The sequence below is a fragment of the Globicephala melas genome, chromosome 7 (assembly GCF_963455315.2).
Source record: "Globicephala melas chromosome 7, mGloMel1.2, whole genome shotgun sequence".
In the NCBI taxonomy this organism is placed as follows: Eukaryota; Metazoa; Chordata; class Mammalia; order Artiodactyla; family Delphinidae; genus Globicephala; species Globicephala melas.
This window is the reverse complement of record NC_083320.1, coordinates 58658113-58674325: the sequence shown is the minus strand read 5'-3', so window position 1 is coordinate 58674325 and position 16213 is coordinate 58658113. Positions and strand designations below refer to the sequence as shown.

The following is a 16213-nucleotide window of genomic DNA, read 5'->3' as shown; positions in this document are numbered from 1 at the left end:
AATTCTTTTCTACTTAACATAATTAAAACTGAAAACCAAATCGTCTACTAGGGGAGCATGACCAACAATATTTTAAAACCAAATGTTATTATTAATAACCCCACATTTCAAACAATATTGAATACAATAAAAATTTTAATAGAAAAACTCTGGAATCATGAGTAAGTCAGTAATAGGATCCTTACTACAATTAAGACACTAAAGGGATGCTTGCTCTATTTAGAGTGATTCTAACCCAGGAGTGTTTATCAGAGCCACTTGAGGAGCTGTTAAAAATACATACAGTTGACCCCTGAAAAACAAGGGGGTTAATCCACATATAACTTATGGCCCTCACTATGCCTGATTCATCCACATCTGTTAACTCAACCAACCAGACTGTACAGCACTGCAGTATTTACTCCTGAAAAACAGCCGCGTTTAAGCAGACACCCCACAGTTCAAACCCACCGGCACTCACGGGTCACGTGTGTATATTCTCCATCTCCAGAAATGTAGATTTAGGTCAAGAACGAAGCTAGGCCTGTGGACATTTTTAAATGGTCCCAGCGTTTTCTGATGAACAATACTGGCTAAGAACTATTTTCTATGAAATATGTTTGACATGCTTTCAAATTACATGTACATGTATTTTTACTATTTAAGCATTTTCACTATTCGGAAATAACTTAAGCATCTTCGTTATTTTGCCCAAAGTTACTTACAGGGCACCCGGCCTTTTGCAATAGGTGTATGTCTTTAAAACTTTATTAAAGTAATTTAATAATTACTTTTAATTTAATAAAGTAATTGAATTACTTTTCAAAGGCATTAAGTCTCAACAGAAAATAAAATTTTCTTAAGTGTTTATTTTCTTTAAATTGAGGTATAGAGTATAGACACCTAGTCCACTAGATGAGTATGTTCTGATAAACAGAAATTATTTGTATGTAAATATACTGAATATGCACTAACTCTAGCCTTTACAAAAATAAAGCAATTGCCAAAAACACCTTATTGAAGAATATACTTACACTAAGAAATATTATACCCATACACAATACTAATAGATTTTATAACTAGAAAAAAATTACTTCAGGGTAATTCTTCAAATATTAAGTTTCCAGAGTATATTCAACATTTTTTCAATAAAAATCAAGAAGTATTTAAAATCACCTTGGTTGAGGGTGAACAATAACTTTCATTTCTTTGTTAGGTAAAGATCCAAAATTCACAGGTATATTCCAGGTGGGCACTCAAAAAAATCTAAAAACTTATTTAAATAATATTTAAGACTACTTACTATCTTCATTGCATTCATGTTCTAAGAACTGATAAAATTTGCTTGGAAACTCATGGATCAAAAACTCTCTATAAGCTTACTATAAATTTTCAATGTTAAAAACAGCTCTACTATCGCACTCTAAAAGTTTTTTAATTTCCTGACTTAATAGGTGTTTTTGCTCAAGTGAGCAACCTCCTCACATAATCCTCTTCACACAACCTAATTTTTTAAATTCTAGAAATTATTTACAGGAGTTTGAAGACTCAAATTCTAACCATGTAACTTCAAAATAAATGTACATTCATTAATTTCTATGATTCCAAGTAATACTTCCTATTTCACGTCACAAGCTTAAGTCTCACATGAGAAAAAACTTTGTGTTTTTATGTGTATCTAGCATTGTCCTATGCGTTCAAAGATATTACTGACAGTATCAGATTGGGCCTGGAAAACAGGCAATGGAAATCTTTAACCCCACTGTATACACGTAGAAAGTAATTGGATTTTTTATTTTAAAATATCTAAAATAGTCGTATTAATATCCTGTTAATTTTTCCTTCCCTCTTACCCTGCCTTTATGATTAGACATATATAAATTCAAAAACATAACCCTTTCAAATAACTCTTGCCATGGTTACCAAAGCTTGTCTTATGCTATCATTTTCAAGAATCTTCATGTAAACTCAAGTTTTTGATAAATCAATATCCTGCATTGCTTTAACAGGGGAAACAAACAAAGGAAAAATAAGGTTTGCAAAATGGATTGATAAAATTCTAATGAATCAATGTGGGCTAAAAGATTTTTTTCAAAAGTTCTATTTAATAAGTTCATTTTTAGGCAAAAAAAATAGTAATCTGCTAGAGCCTCTACTCTTCCCTTTTTAATATACCTGTTTACAATAATCTCAGCATCTGAAATCAAGAATCTGCAAATAAAATGCTAAGAAAAATAAATCACACTGATTTTCTTATCCCATACCACTGCAATTATTTTAAATGCATAGGAATACAACAAACTCAAAAGAAAAAAAAAATAGTGTTTTATTAACTACCACACTGTTATAATACACTTTAAACGTACAATAAGGTAGCCTTTAAATTTGAGGTGGTCTTAAGAATAACAAATGAACAGAATCCCAAATTTTTGAAATAAGTGAACTGCTGCAGTTATAGGTATACATTTTGGAAAATTGTATAGCTCTTACAAGACCAGCAATGAAACTTTATTTTGTACATTTTTTAATAATTGAAAATATAAACAATAATTAAAAAATAAAAAGAAAATACAGCATAATAAAAAACATACATTTCTCAATTAAATGTACTGGATACATATAAATTTTAAGGGAAAAAGCAAAAAAGGAAAATGGTTGATATTTAAGTGCAGACTGACTACCTAGACCAAAAACAAAACAAACAAAAAAAAAAAGACTTAAAAAAATATCATAAAACCTCTAGTTCTCTATGACTAATATCCATATGGTTGGAGTATCGTCACTATGGAAGTGATTTTGTTATGTTTGCATATGTTATACTTTACTGGTAATTTACATGATGGCTTTTAAGGCCCTGGCAGACATGTGGTTTTTGGAAACAAGATTGGATTCAAAAAAAAAAAAAAAAATCACTGCTAAGACGCAATAACACCTTATTTTTTTGGTCCTCCAATACTCAAGAAAAGGGATAATTCACTATAACATTTTCTTACCACCCAAATGCCTCAACCTATACATTTTAAACTTTTTTAAACATTGGTTATATTGCCCAACTTCGTTATTGAAAGAATATTAACAAGACATTATTTTGGCAAATTAAATCTTAAACATGGCTTTTCAACAGGATTTAAAAGGTGACTATCCCTAGAGTTCCATGTTAAAATGTAGTTTTCAAAATCTTACAAGAGTAATGCTTAAAATATTGTACATAGTTAACCTAATTAAAATAATTAGCTTCAAAATGACAAATTGATAAGCTAAGTAAAGCCTACACTATGTAACATTTGCTTGGAAACTTGATTTGTCAGTTATGCATAATAAAAATTCCAGTCATCAAGAAAATTACAAAAAATTTTTTTTATCATAACATGATTTCTTTCACCCACCAACTTTTTTTTTTATCTTACAATAGATAAATACCAACATGTTCTCATTTTTACACTAAACCACACAGGATTGATGCATTTGGTTAGACTACCATTCGCATTGTTAAATTCAATTTTCTCTTTATATAACTTGGTAAAATTTCATTTCTTCTAGATTCCAAAAGTACCTACAAAACCCATGCAATTTTACCATTTTTAATATACTATGGAATATCATACAAAGTAAGGCATTTCAGTGTCATGTATAACCAAGTTACTGTCAATCCAAAAATTTTTGCACATCAATAAAAAGATATCTAAGAACTTAGGAACAATGTTCTTCTCACTACTGTATAAAAATAACCACGATGAATAAGTATTTGTGTAATATTTACTCCATTGTCTCATTTCCAGAAACTGTGACAAGCTGTAAAGGTATTTCAGTGTTGGTAAGGATATCTTGATTGCTGGTGGTGGAAGTATTAACAGTTCCTATCCCTGAAACAGAACCTTGTTGAATATTTGCAAGGATAAGTGTTGTTCCTCCTGCAGTAATCAAAGTATCATCTCGTGCAGCTTCCACAGATGCCAGCACTGTACTGCTAGAGTGAATACCTTTTTTATTCTGATGTGTTTTAATATGTTTGGCAAGGTGATCACTTCTCATAAAGCGTTTTGAACATTCTGGACAAACAAATTTCTTCTCACCTGTTGAAGAAATTACGTTACTTAGTCTTTTAAATTTAACATTAATAGACTCATCATTCCCTGAGAAAGAAAATAAGCCAACACTGACAGACAGGGACAGGGAGCAGAGTTCAATTAGAACTATATTAGCTTCATGAGCTGTCCCTGCAAGATTTCTCTCATAGAATACTTTTCCCCTAAATAAACATGTCACCTTTATTTCTGGATGAAAAGCAATCTTCAAACTTATTATACACTGATATTCAGGTAAGAATTTAATACCTCAACTATGCTAATAGTTTTGAAACATCTGTTACAAAATACCAGCTTAAAAACGACTATCTGTAGCATACTTCTCTAAAGAAAAATACACTGTTTTAAGCTATATTTAAGGTATTATTAACATGTCAGATCCCTGATACTCAACCTTCAACTCTTAAATGTGAATTTAAGTAACTACAGAGTACTTCTAGATTAAAGCCAAGACACAAGCTTGAAGTCTAATAAAGACTGAGTAGTCCCAAGAATAATGGAGATGGCCAGATGACCTGATTTCAGCTGGAATAATCAAGAGCAAGCCTAATAAATCATGATGTTAAAAGTTAATAAGACTCTATGATGCCTAAATTTGTTTCCCAGCTTAAATACTTATTTTAAATACAAAAGACAGACAGAACTTCTATTATGTTGAAGACCTACTATGTAAGACAATTAGTAGAAGATAAGGCAAAAGGCCAACCTACAAGGAATCTAAGGAGAACTCAACCAATAAACAAATCCAGTATTTTCTTAATTTATTTTCTTCAAAATGTCTTTCTTACGTATCTCTTGTTCCAGCACCTCTCCTCTCAGCAGGTCCTCATCAGACCTCATGCCTGAACTATATTACAATGGCACACTAGTCTCTCCCTTTCCAATCCAACAAATCAATGCCAGACAAATCTTCCTTAAATACCAAATTTTATTACAGTACAAAACTTCACCACTGTACTAAGTGGTATGGGAATGCAAGAGTAACCTGCAGATAACTAAACAGTTCAGACTCTCCATTACCTAACTTCCAATGACTTCTATAACGTGGTTCAATCCTACGTAACAGAAATGTGTTAAATAAAATCTCATCTTCACTCGTGACAAATGATCTCACCTCTTCTATTCATATACTATTCTATTCTTCTGGGAAGGTATTTCCCAAAGCTTCTCTTGGAACATTAGTCCTGAGACATACTCCATGGCAAAATAGCAAAATGGCACAATGAGAGGTTGCCACTACCTCCCGCGACTTGGGAGATGTACAGTGCTCATTAACATTCTATTAAAGGTCCTAAGAGGCATTCCTTGAAGGTACTTGTATAGTAACCCTCTTTAACACAGTGTTTCCTACACTTATTTGATCATAGACCTTTTTTCCCTTTTACATTATTTCTTTTTATATCCTGCTGATCAAATTCCACTGAGGAAAATTCTACTATAGGGCCATGCTCAAAAATGCCTTACTATCCCAACAATAATGATCTCTGCCTCCAAGCACACTTTATCTACTTTCTTATATTGTCCGTTGCAGTTTCAAACAGGTTAAGCTCATCTGTCTACCTACCTGATGAGACAGAAATTAAAACGAGGAGAGCATGTAACATAATACTACATACTTCATGGGTTATTTTATATATTTAGATCTAAGAGACTTCAAAATCCATATCGTCCACCGTTTCACCATAGTTCTTTCTTCTAAGCTCTCTAAACTTTGTAAATGCATTATATATTTTTCAATTCTTCAGTATTGAGCATAGACTGATGAACAACTTGATCATTAATGGCAGTAGAAGAAAAATATCTGTATATGTTATATTAAGTTAGAATTCAATTTGGGTCATTCCTAGGTCCATTTCATGTAACAACCACACAACACTATGTGTTAAAACAACTAAATGAAAGAGTCTTCACATCAACAATGCCTTGGTTATTCCTCAGTGAAATATCTTTTGCTTACCTCACACACATTAAAACAAGAAAGGGTGAAATGCCTGAATTTATCAGAGGAAAAGGAATTATTATTTATTACAGTGTTAAGGAGGAAGAAGAAGATAATGATCAAGAGTAAAAACACACAACTAATTTAAAACATTAACATAATTAACAATGATGAGATAAATGTGGCTTAAGACACTGAATAATATGAAAACAAAAGCTAACCAAAGTCTGCATAAAATGAAACATTATTTTATAAAATAAGCCATACTGACTTGTTTGGAATTAGTGTTTTTAAATTGGTGTTACTGAAGATAGAAATATGATGTAATTGGTCATATTTTTAAAGATTCAGTTCAGTAAGGTATGCTTAAAAAAAATTTCAAGGTAGTATGTAGCCTTACAGTTAATTTTTATCTGTTAAAAGTAAATATTAGTAACCTGTATGTGTTCTTCTGTGCCTCTGTAATTCATCACTTCGAGTAAATCTTTTACCACAGAACATCCAGTTACAAATAAAAGGGCGCTCCCCAGAATGCCAACGCAGATGAGCTCTCAGATGTGAGGTCTTCCCATAGACTTTACCACATCCTGGTATATGACAAATGTGTTGCTTCTTTTTCCCAAGATTGGTACCTCTAAAAAACACACACAGAATAATATATACTTATATGAAAATATTCAAATGGACATTATCACTCATATCATACTCCCCATGTTGAATTTCAAATAGAAGACATTATCACTGTGAGGTCAATCAGAAACCAAGACCATTTAAAATCAATTTAAAGAAAAATTAATAAGTTTTACATATTCATTTTACTCCACAACTAATGTGAGTGTTGTCCAAATGTAAATATGCTCAAGAAATATATAATTTAAAAGAACACTTCATACATAAAGAGTATAGTAAAGTTATTTATTATTCGGTCAGAACCATTCCCAAATTCTATGCATAGGCCCAATCCGATTAAATTAGTTGTACCAGAAACTAAATGGCCTATTCAAAGTCATGATGTCAGCTAATTTAAAAAGTAAATAAACCAACAATAAATGCATAACTAATCATAGGTACAATTAAGGTACCTTAAGAAGACTTTAAATTAAGATGATATAAGCATTATTTATTCACATATTTGTATGGCCACACCCTGAATATACACTGACTTGGAGAAAATCAGAGAAAAAAATCTAGACAAAGCTATTGTCTTAGATCCCTAGAACTACATGAAATAAATTAAAATTATCTTTACAGTTAAAATTCCCTATTAACCATGCAAAGATACCCAAAATTATAAATCAGAGAAATAATAAAATGCAGTTTCTCCACATTGCAAAATTTGACATCTGTTACATTTCAGTATTTGATACCAAGAACAGGGTTTAGAAGATATGTGCTTATTAGATGGGTGAACACAGGTATCTTAGCCTAAGCGAGAAGAAAACGATTTTGATTCCAGAACTGATATTCAAATCATATTAAACACTATAGAAAATGTTATTACTCAACCTCAAAAAAAAAAGGCTAGTTACTGAATAAAAAAAAGAGTTTATAAAAAAATGACATTTTAGACTCATCAACTGTCAAAATCATATTATATAAACTTTGCAGTTTCTCTGAGATTACAAAAAGGTACATTTAAGACCCCCCCCAACTTCCCCTCCTCCCACAATCTCACAGTCTAGGTATAGCCTGTAAACCTTCCATAAGCCTGCAAATCCTCCTGTATATAATATACCTATCGTTTTTCAAATTTTACTGGAAAAATGCATATTTCCCCACATTTATATTTTAATGTACTCACACTCAGTAGCATGTGAAATTGCCATAGGACAAACAGTGCTAAACGGTGCAGTGCTGGCTGTTAGATGCCATAGGTGTTCTGAACAGGGAGACATCAATGTGGGCTCCAGTAGTTAGAGAAGGCTTCGTGGAGGAGGTGGGTAGGATTTAGATAGAAAGGAGGGAAGGCATTCCAGGCAGAGGAATAGCATAAGTAAAGACAAGGAGGAGTCATGCTGTTGTCTCAAGGGCAAGGATGTCATAATCTAACACAATTCTAGTTTCTGCTCCAGTCCACCCCCAATTTCTACTCTCTTCAAAGAGCTGAGTTGAGTGAAACAGGTTTTGCTGGCTCACCTGCAATGCCAAAGTCTTAACCAAAGCCAATAATATTTCCATTTAATTTAGCTTTTTAAATTTGTTTTATTCTTAAATGGCCCTAAGAAAAAGAGCAATGTCTGTGGCTATTGGTGTACAAACCGATTTTACATATTGTGTTCACCATAGCAATTTCACAGAGAACCCAATTCAGTTCACTCTACACTCTTATCTTCTTGCCTCTCTTCTAATCCTACCACTCAGGTGAATCAATGTGCTTTTATAAATTCAAAAGTGCTATTTTACTAACTTAGCAAAATTTAGCTTTGAGAGCACGAACAAAGCACAAGACTATAACAAATTACAGCAACAAATATGAGTTCCCAAAGAACCAAAAATCCAGGGAAAGATGTTTTCATCAACTGAATTATAAGGTAACAAGACATACTCGTTGTCTGAAAATGGGACAGGCAACTAAGAAAAAAAAATGGAGACGGGGCACACAAAAATATACAATATAAGGGAAAAAGTCCAATACCGAGGTCCAAGTTTTTATTTTAAAAAAATTTTTTTACTCAAGATAAGATCTAGATATGCCAGATATGGATTTATGGCATGTGATGTGAAGGAAGAGAACTGAAGTGAATTTATCAACAAACTTCAAGTAGTAAAAGATTACCGTAAGTTTTCCTCTTGATTTATATAGTTACACCACTAATACCTATTACATGATCTTACAAAACTAACAATTTTAAGTTCATTTTCTTGACTGCTTAAACTTGCTCCCAAAATTTTAATAATGCAAAGACAGAGTGACACAATAAATAAAGCTAAATTCTGAGTAGAGGGATTAAGAAAAGTTAAGTAAATTGAGTCTTTTGCTTGGGACAGGAGAAACGGAACACAAACTGAAAGGCTAACAGGGAAGAAAACAGATTTTACAAATTAACTTAAATTTTTTAAAACTGGATTGAGGTTGTCTAAACCACACAAAACCTATATAACAATAACGCCTTTAGAATTTATTTTACTTTATAAAATTGTCTCTTCCACTAGAGTATAAAGTTTCTGAAGTCTGGTTCTGCTTAATAAATATTGGCTAAATGCCCAAATGAATACAGTTTTTAAATATTTAATTATATTTTACACCTTGCTCAAAAAGGTAAAAAAATAAAATTTAGTTCTCTAAAGATGCCACTTTATACGTACTATTATTTTTTTAAAAGAATACTGTTGCGGAAAGGCTAATATTCTAAAATGTATAAAGTGCCACCTACCTCACCTTTGCAGAACAGGATTTACTATATGTTGTGCTTCTATTAATTAGATGCAGCAACTGTCAATGATACAATTGTGCCTATCATGAGTATATTAGTTGAATTTTGTTCAAATGAGCTCTAAGAAACAACAGTTGTTTTTCTTAAGAACTTCAATTTTAATTGTTAGAATAAGTTATTAAAAAGTGAACTCACAAAAGTTCTGGAAAAATATGAGTATTTTTATAATCCTCAGTTTAAGGAAGACTTTTAATAGCATGATAATAATGCATCTCAACTAAAAATTTTGTGCTTAAAAAAAGGTTTGCAAGCTTTAAGTGAGAACTTTCTTTACTTGTGTAAATAAATGCATTTTGCAAACCACTGACAAAGTTGAAAGACAATGTAAAACTGGAAAAAAATATGTGCACATATGACAGACAAATTAACAGATTCACAAAAGACAAAGAAATAATTCACAAAAGAAATTTTGAAATGGTAAAATAACACAACAAAAAATGTTCAAATAAAGTAACAAAAATATACTGAATAAAACAATAGTGAGGAATTACTTCTCATCTCTCAGACTTTAAAAGGTTTTTAAAAATTATAAAATCCATTGTTGGCAAGGGTGTGGGAAAACATACTCTCATACACCACTGATGGGAGTATAAATTGATACAACCTTTCTAGCAGACAATTCCCTTTGATAAAACAATTCCACCACTGCCAACTTATAATGATGAAATAATCAGATGTGCAAAGATATATGTGTAAGAATTAGAATTTCAACAATAAACTCCCAAAAGTTGTTAAATTCTTACACATCCATACCATAGAATACCATACAGTCATAAAAAACGGATACAAACTCTATGTACACTTGGAAATATGATCACAAAAATTTTCAAAAGAAAAACAGACACATAAAACAGTGAGAGTAAAGTCTGGAAGGATATATACAAAAATGTTACAATAGTCATCTTGAAGTAGGGTGGAAGTTTGGTATTCTTTTAAAACTTCTCTATATTTCTGAATTTTTATGAACATGTATTAATTTAATAAAAATAATTTTAAAAGATTTTCAATTTAAAGAAAAGAATAAGCAAAATACAGGCAAGGCCTTGACCCTCAGTTACATTTGACTTTCATGAAAATTTATCTTGAAAGTTCCCGTAAAAATGAGAGTAAATTTCAGAAAAGTTGTCTAACCAGAATTCCACACTAACTTATTTAAATTGACCAAAACATTTCAAAGAATAAGTAAAACTTCAAACAAGTGAATAATTACCAGTAGGAAATACAAATGCCTAAGGATCAGATGGAGAAGAAGCAAATTCACCTGGGAGGCAGTACAGTGCAGTGGTTAAGGCCTTGATAAGAAACTGGGTCCAAATCCCAGCTGTGTATGCTGTAAAGAATCATTCAACTTCTCCATGCCTCACTTATAAGACCATCTAGAACACAGTAAGCTCTCAGTATTAACAGTTACTAGTCATTACTATCATTGTGAATGGGGTGGCCAATGTACAAAACAACTCAAAAGGCAGAGAGGCTCTACTAGGTCAAGTTCATTAACAGGGGTTTTTTTTTTTTTTTTTTCTGGTCTATTTAAATAGTTCATTTCTGAGAGAGTTATATTAAGGTCTTTCACTATGACTAGAGGACATGGTTATAATGTCTTTAGAGTTCTATCAGTTTTTGCTCTATGTATTTCAAAGTTGTGGGGAAAAGGTACCATGGCTATTAAATCTTCTTGGTGAAAACTTCATATTATTAAGAAATATATCACTGGGCTTCCCTGGTGGCGCAGTGGTTGAGAGTCCACCTGCCGATGCAGGGGACACGGGTTCATGCCCCAGTCCGGGAAGATCCCACATGCCGTGGAGCGGCTGGGCACGTGAGCCATGGCTGCTGAGCCTACGCGTCCGGAGCCTGTGCTCCGCAACGGGAGAGGCCACAACAGTGAGAGGCCTGCATAATGCAAAAAAAAAAAAAAGAAATATATCCCTATCTATCCATTTGATATTTTCACCTTAATCTTACCATGTCCAAGATTCCTTTTTGTTAACGTTTGCCTAATAAGTCTTTTCCATTCCTTTACTTTCAACATTCCTGCACCAATTTGAGATGTTCCTTATAATCAATATAAGGCTGGGCTTTATGTCTTTTAAATATGATCTGAGAGTCAATCTCTCAATTATTAAGCTTAATCCATCCACATTTAATGTAATTACTGATCTGTTTTGAGTTTACTCCTGTCATGTTATTATTTCTTAATATTTCTGAAAACACTGAATGGAGATATTACAGTTCCACTTTTTAAAAAATTCCATCATTAAGGCTTATTATTCATTTCTATTGAAAATGGAAAATACTTATGCTTTATTAACAATTTCTGAACTTATATTATATAACTGCTATTCTCAAGCTAAGAATCAACTTTTTATAAAAATTTATTTTTATTGGAGTATAGTTGCTTTACAATGTTGTGTTAGTTTCTACTGTAGAGAAGAATCAGCTTTTTAATCAGTATTTAGGCAAATCCATTGCTGGTTTGCAAACAGACTAATATCCAATATGGGCCTGTTAAATGGCATCTTACTATACTTTTTTTTTTTAAGTAAACTAAGTAATTTTAGTTTTTTTAAAACAGGCATTTAGAACTGAAAATTTGATTTCATATATTTTGTTCTCTAACTTTTTCTGCCACACTCATACAGACAAACACACAAGATGATCATGTAATGAATAATTTCCCTTAGTTAAGTGACATGGCATGCAGCATTTCAAAAATTAGGGTGATGATATTAACAGTCTAAAAAGAAAAGTATGTTTCGTGTGTGCATACCTCCCACCACCTTCTTTACAGTTGGGACAGGTGCAAGCTACCCTTCGAAGTCTTTTTCCTTCTTGATGTTGTTGGTCCCCTTCTTCATCTACCACCTGTACTCTTAAATGTGTTAGATCATTGGTATTCAATGTAGAATCACCACTGAGCTGCCACTCTTCAGGATCAGGTTCTTCTTCCTTGATCCTAATATCTAAAGAAGAAAACAAATACAGATGAGAAGCAGCCCACTGGCCCAAAAAGATAGCATGAGATCTGAGCCTCTCTAAGGTAAAATGAATAAATACTATGTAAAAGTAAAAAATCATCTGTTTGTGGAGCATAATCATTGCTCCTTGTTGTGGATTATTCTTTTAAAACAATCTATTTTATTCTAAATATCAGAGATTAAGCCAAAAAGAGAATAAAGCCACCATGAGAGCTTGCTTTTAAAAATTCATTAAGAAAGCCAATTTCTTTTGAGCAAGCTGAGTCATAAAACAATCTGAAACTTCAGTTGTAATTGTTCAAATAGTCAATATATCAATGGTCAACTCAGAATAGAACAAATTCTAATGCCTGTTAAACCTCTTTTTTACAGCGTGTATCAATTACGCATATTTGTAGATACTATGGGAATGCAAAATGTAGGTCCTATGGGAATGAAATTATGCCTATCAGTAGGTACAATGAAATTATTACTCATAAACTTAAGTTTTAAAGTCAATCCTTACTAAAAATCTATAATGGCCACAACCACAATATCATTGTGGAAGGAGGTGCATAAGTATGAGAGAGTTTCTATTTTCAATGAGTTTTATTATAAAGCAGACTGGGAAACAAAATGAGCATGCAATGGTGAGGAAGAGTGGATATGGCAGGAAGTTACATTGTTCTGTCAGCATAGCCAAACATCTTTCTTTGTATCGATAATGATATAACATCATTTCCTTATGTGAAACTAAGAGGTTTTTTCAACTCAGAAAACTAATTAAAAGAAAAAAAAAGAAAACAATACATGAGTGCTAGCTTTGGCAGCACATATACTAAAATTGGAAGGATAGAGAAAAAATTAGCATGGCCCCTGTGCAAGGATGACACACAAATTCATGAAGCATTCCATACTTTTACAATTTGTATGGCAACACAAAAGACCCCGAGGAGCCAAAACAATCTTGAGAAAGAAAAACGGAGCTGGAGGAATCAGGCTCCCTGACTTCAGACTATACTACAAAGGTACAGTAATCAAGACAGTATGGTACTGGCACAAAAACAGAAATATAGATCAACGGAACAAGATAGAAAGCCCAGAGATAAACCCACACACCTATGGTCAACTCATCTATGACAAAGAAGGCAAGAATATACAATGGAGAAAAGACAGTCTCTTCAATAAGTGGCACTGGGAAAACTGGACAGCTACTTGTAAAAGAATGAAATTAGAACACTCCCTAACACCATACACAAAAATAAACTCAAAATGGATTAAAGACCTAAATATAAGACCAGACACTATAAAACTCTTAGAGGAAAAGCAATCTTTAACATAAATCACAGCAAGATCTTCTTTGGCTCACCTCCTAGAGTACTGAAAATAAAAACAGAAATAAACAAATGGGACCTAATGAAACTTAAAAGCTTTTGCACAGCAAAGAAAACCATAAACGAGATGAAAAGACACCCCTCAGAATGGGAGAAAATGTTTTGCAAATGAAGCAACCGACAAGGGATTAGTCTCCATAATATACAAACAGCTCATGCACTCAGCATCAAAAAAACAAACAACTCAATCAAAAAATGGGCAGAGGGCTTCCCTGGTGGCGCAGTGGTTAAGAGTCTGCCTGCCGATGCAGGGGACGCGGCTTCGTGCCCCGGTCTGGGGGGATCCCGCATGCCGCGGGGCGGCTGGGCCCGTGAGCCATGGCCGCTGGGCCTGCGCGTCCGGAGCCTGCGCTCCGCAGCAGGAGAGGCCACAGCAGTGAGAGGCCCGCGTAACGCAAAAAAAAAAAGGGCAGAAAACCTAAATAGACATTTCTCCAAAGAAGACATACAGGTGGCCAAGAGGCACAAGAAAAGATGCTCAACATTACTAATTATTAGAGAAATGCAGATCAAAACTGGTCAGAATGGCCATCATCAAAAACTCTACAAACAATAAATACTGGACAGGGTGTGGAGAAAAGGGAACTCTCTTGCACTGTTTGGTGGGAATGTAAACTGATACAGCACTATGGAGAACAGTATGGAGGTTTCTTAAAAAACTAAAAATAGAACTACCATATGACCTAGCAATCCCACTACTGGGCATATACCCAGAGAAAACCATAATTCAAAAAGACACATGCACCCCAATGTTCACTGCAGCACTATTTACAATAGTCAGGACATGGAAGCAACCTAAATGCCCATCGACAGACAAATGGATAAAGAAGATGCAGCACATATATACAATGGAATATTACTCAGCCATAAAAAGGAACAAAATTGGATCATTTGTAGAGGTGTGGATGGACCTAAAGTCTGTCATACAGAATGAAGTAAGTCAGAAAAACAAATACTGTATATTAACACATATATGTGGAATCTAGAAAAATGGTACAGATGAACCTATTTGCAGGTCAGGAATAGAGATGCAGACATAGAGAACAAACGTGTGGACATGGTGGGTGAGTGGTAAGGGAGGGTGGGATGAACTGGGAGATCGGGACTGACATATACATACACATTATCATGTGTAAAACAGACAGCTAATGGGAACCGCTGTATAGCGCAGGGAGCTCAGCTCGGTGCTCTGTGGTGACCTAGATGGGCGTGATTGGGGGCGGGGGAGGGAGGTCCAAGAGGGAGGGGATATATATATACATATAGCTGATTCACTTCATTGTACAGCAGAAACTAACACAACATTGTAAAGCAACTATTCCCCAATAAAAAAAAATTAAAATGAAAACAAAAACCCCCACAATACATGATTTAGAACAAACACTGAATATAATCATCTTTGATAAAACATAAATTCCTACAAATTTTAATTTTGATTTATGTAAACTAAAAATCTTAATGGACATTTATTTTAGATTTACACCAGTCACTAATAATTGGAGCCAAAAATAGCCTAAAGAAATCAAATGTGCCCTAATAGCTCCTGAATTTATACTAATGAAAACTAGAATGTGCAACCAAGAAAAATGCCTCTAACAGTTTAAAATTAATTTATTTTATCAGAAAAACTACAACTAAGAATCAAGGGGGGAAATGGGAAGAGAGGGCACTCTGGCCTGGGCAACAGGGTAGATGGTGGTGCCATTCACTGCAATAGGAAACACTGGAGAAGGTTCAGGTGGAGGTAAAGAAGGACAGTTAATTCAAGGTTGCTGGTCAGAGTCTGAACAGCTTGTGAGACAAAACAGTAAAAAAGCTGGATCTACACAGATGGAGTGCATCCAAAGTAGTAGGTTAGATCATTCAAGGACTATAAGTAGAATGAGAAGAGAAAGCAGCCTATGAGGAATGCAGACATTTAAGGAACAGGCAGAAGAGGATGAACCTGTGCAGGAAAGGCGTACCCAGAAAAATGTGCTACATTAAAGAAAGGAAAAGTGGTCAACATCAAATACTGCAGAAAATTCAAGAAGGAAACTAAGAAAATGGGCAAGAAGTGAAAAAGTGTTTAATAACAAGTACAGATATGTCTGGCTTGAGAGGGAGACAGAAACATGACACTACAGGCTAAAGGGGACCAAAAAAGAGAGTCTGGGGGAAGAAGTGTTTTGTTCTATGTTTGAAGACAGGGAAGACTTGAACATGTGTAAATGTTCATGAGAAAGATCCACTATAGAGGGAGAGACTGAAAACACAAGAATAAAGTCCCTAAGAAGTCAGGAGGAGATGATGAGCCATAGCACTTACAGGCTTAACTGCTGGAGCACAGCCACCTCCTCTATTACATGAGGGAAGAAAAGATATAGGCACATTCATTCAATAAGTGATTAGCTACTATGTGCCATGAACTGTGCTAGACCCCAGA

General features: G+C 33.8%; 1 protein-coding gene and 1 non-coding gene across 3 annotated transcripts in view; one reads left to right on the top strand and one right to left on the bottom strand.

The window, feature by feature from the left end:
• Positions 1-2288: 2288 nt before the first annotated feature.
• Positions 2289-16213, bottom strand: part of SP3 (Sp3 transcription factor) — a 65246-nt gene continuing 51321 nt past the window's right edge. The window contains exons 5-7 of one of the 2 annotated variants that reach the window (XM_030851751.3): positions 12208-12400; positions 6441-6637; positions 2289-4052 (exon numbers count right to left, since the gene is read on the bottom strand). In XM_030851751.3, coding sequence (XP_030707611.1) covers positions 3736-4052; positions 6441-6637; positions 12208-12400 — 707 coding nt within the window. In that variant the 3' untranslated portion in view covers positions 2289-3735. Of the gene's footprint in view, positions 4053-6440; positions 6638-7804; positions 7927-12207; positions 12401-16213 lie in introns of those variants that run through there. The other variant, XR_009564602.2, reaches the window with a different exon arrangement.
• LOC115851116 (U6 spliceosomal RNA) lies at positions 13209-13315 on the top strand. The gene has a single exon (XR_004038618.1). It is a non-coding gene; the product is annotated as a U6 spliceosomal RNA (small nuclear RNA).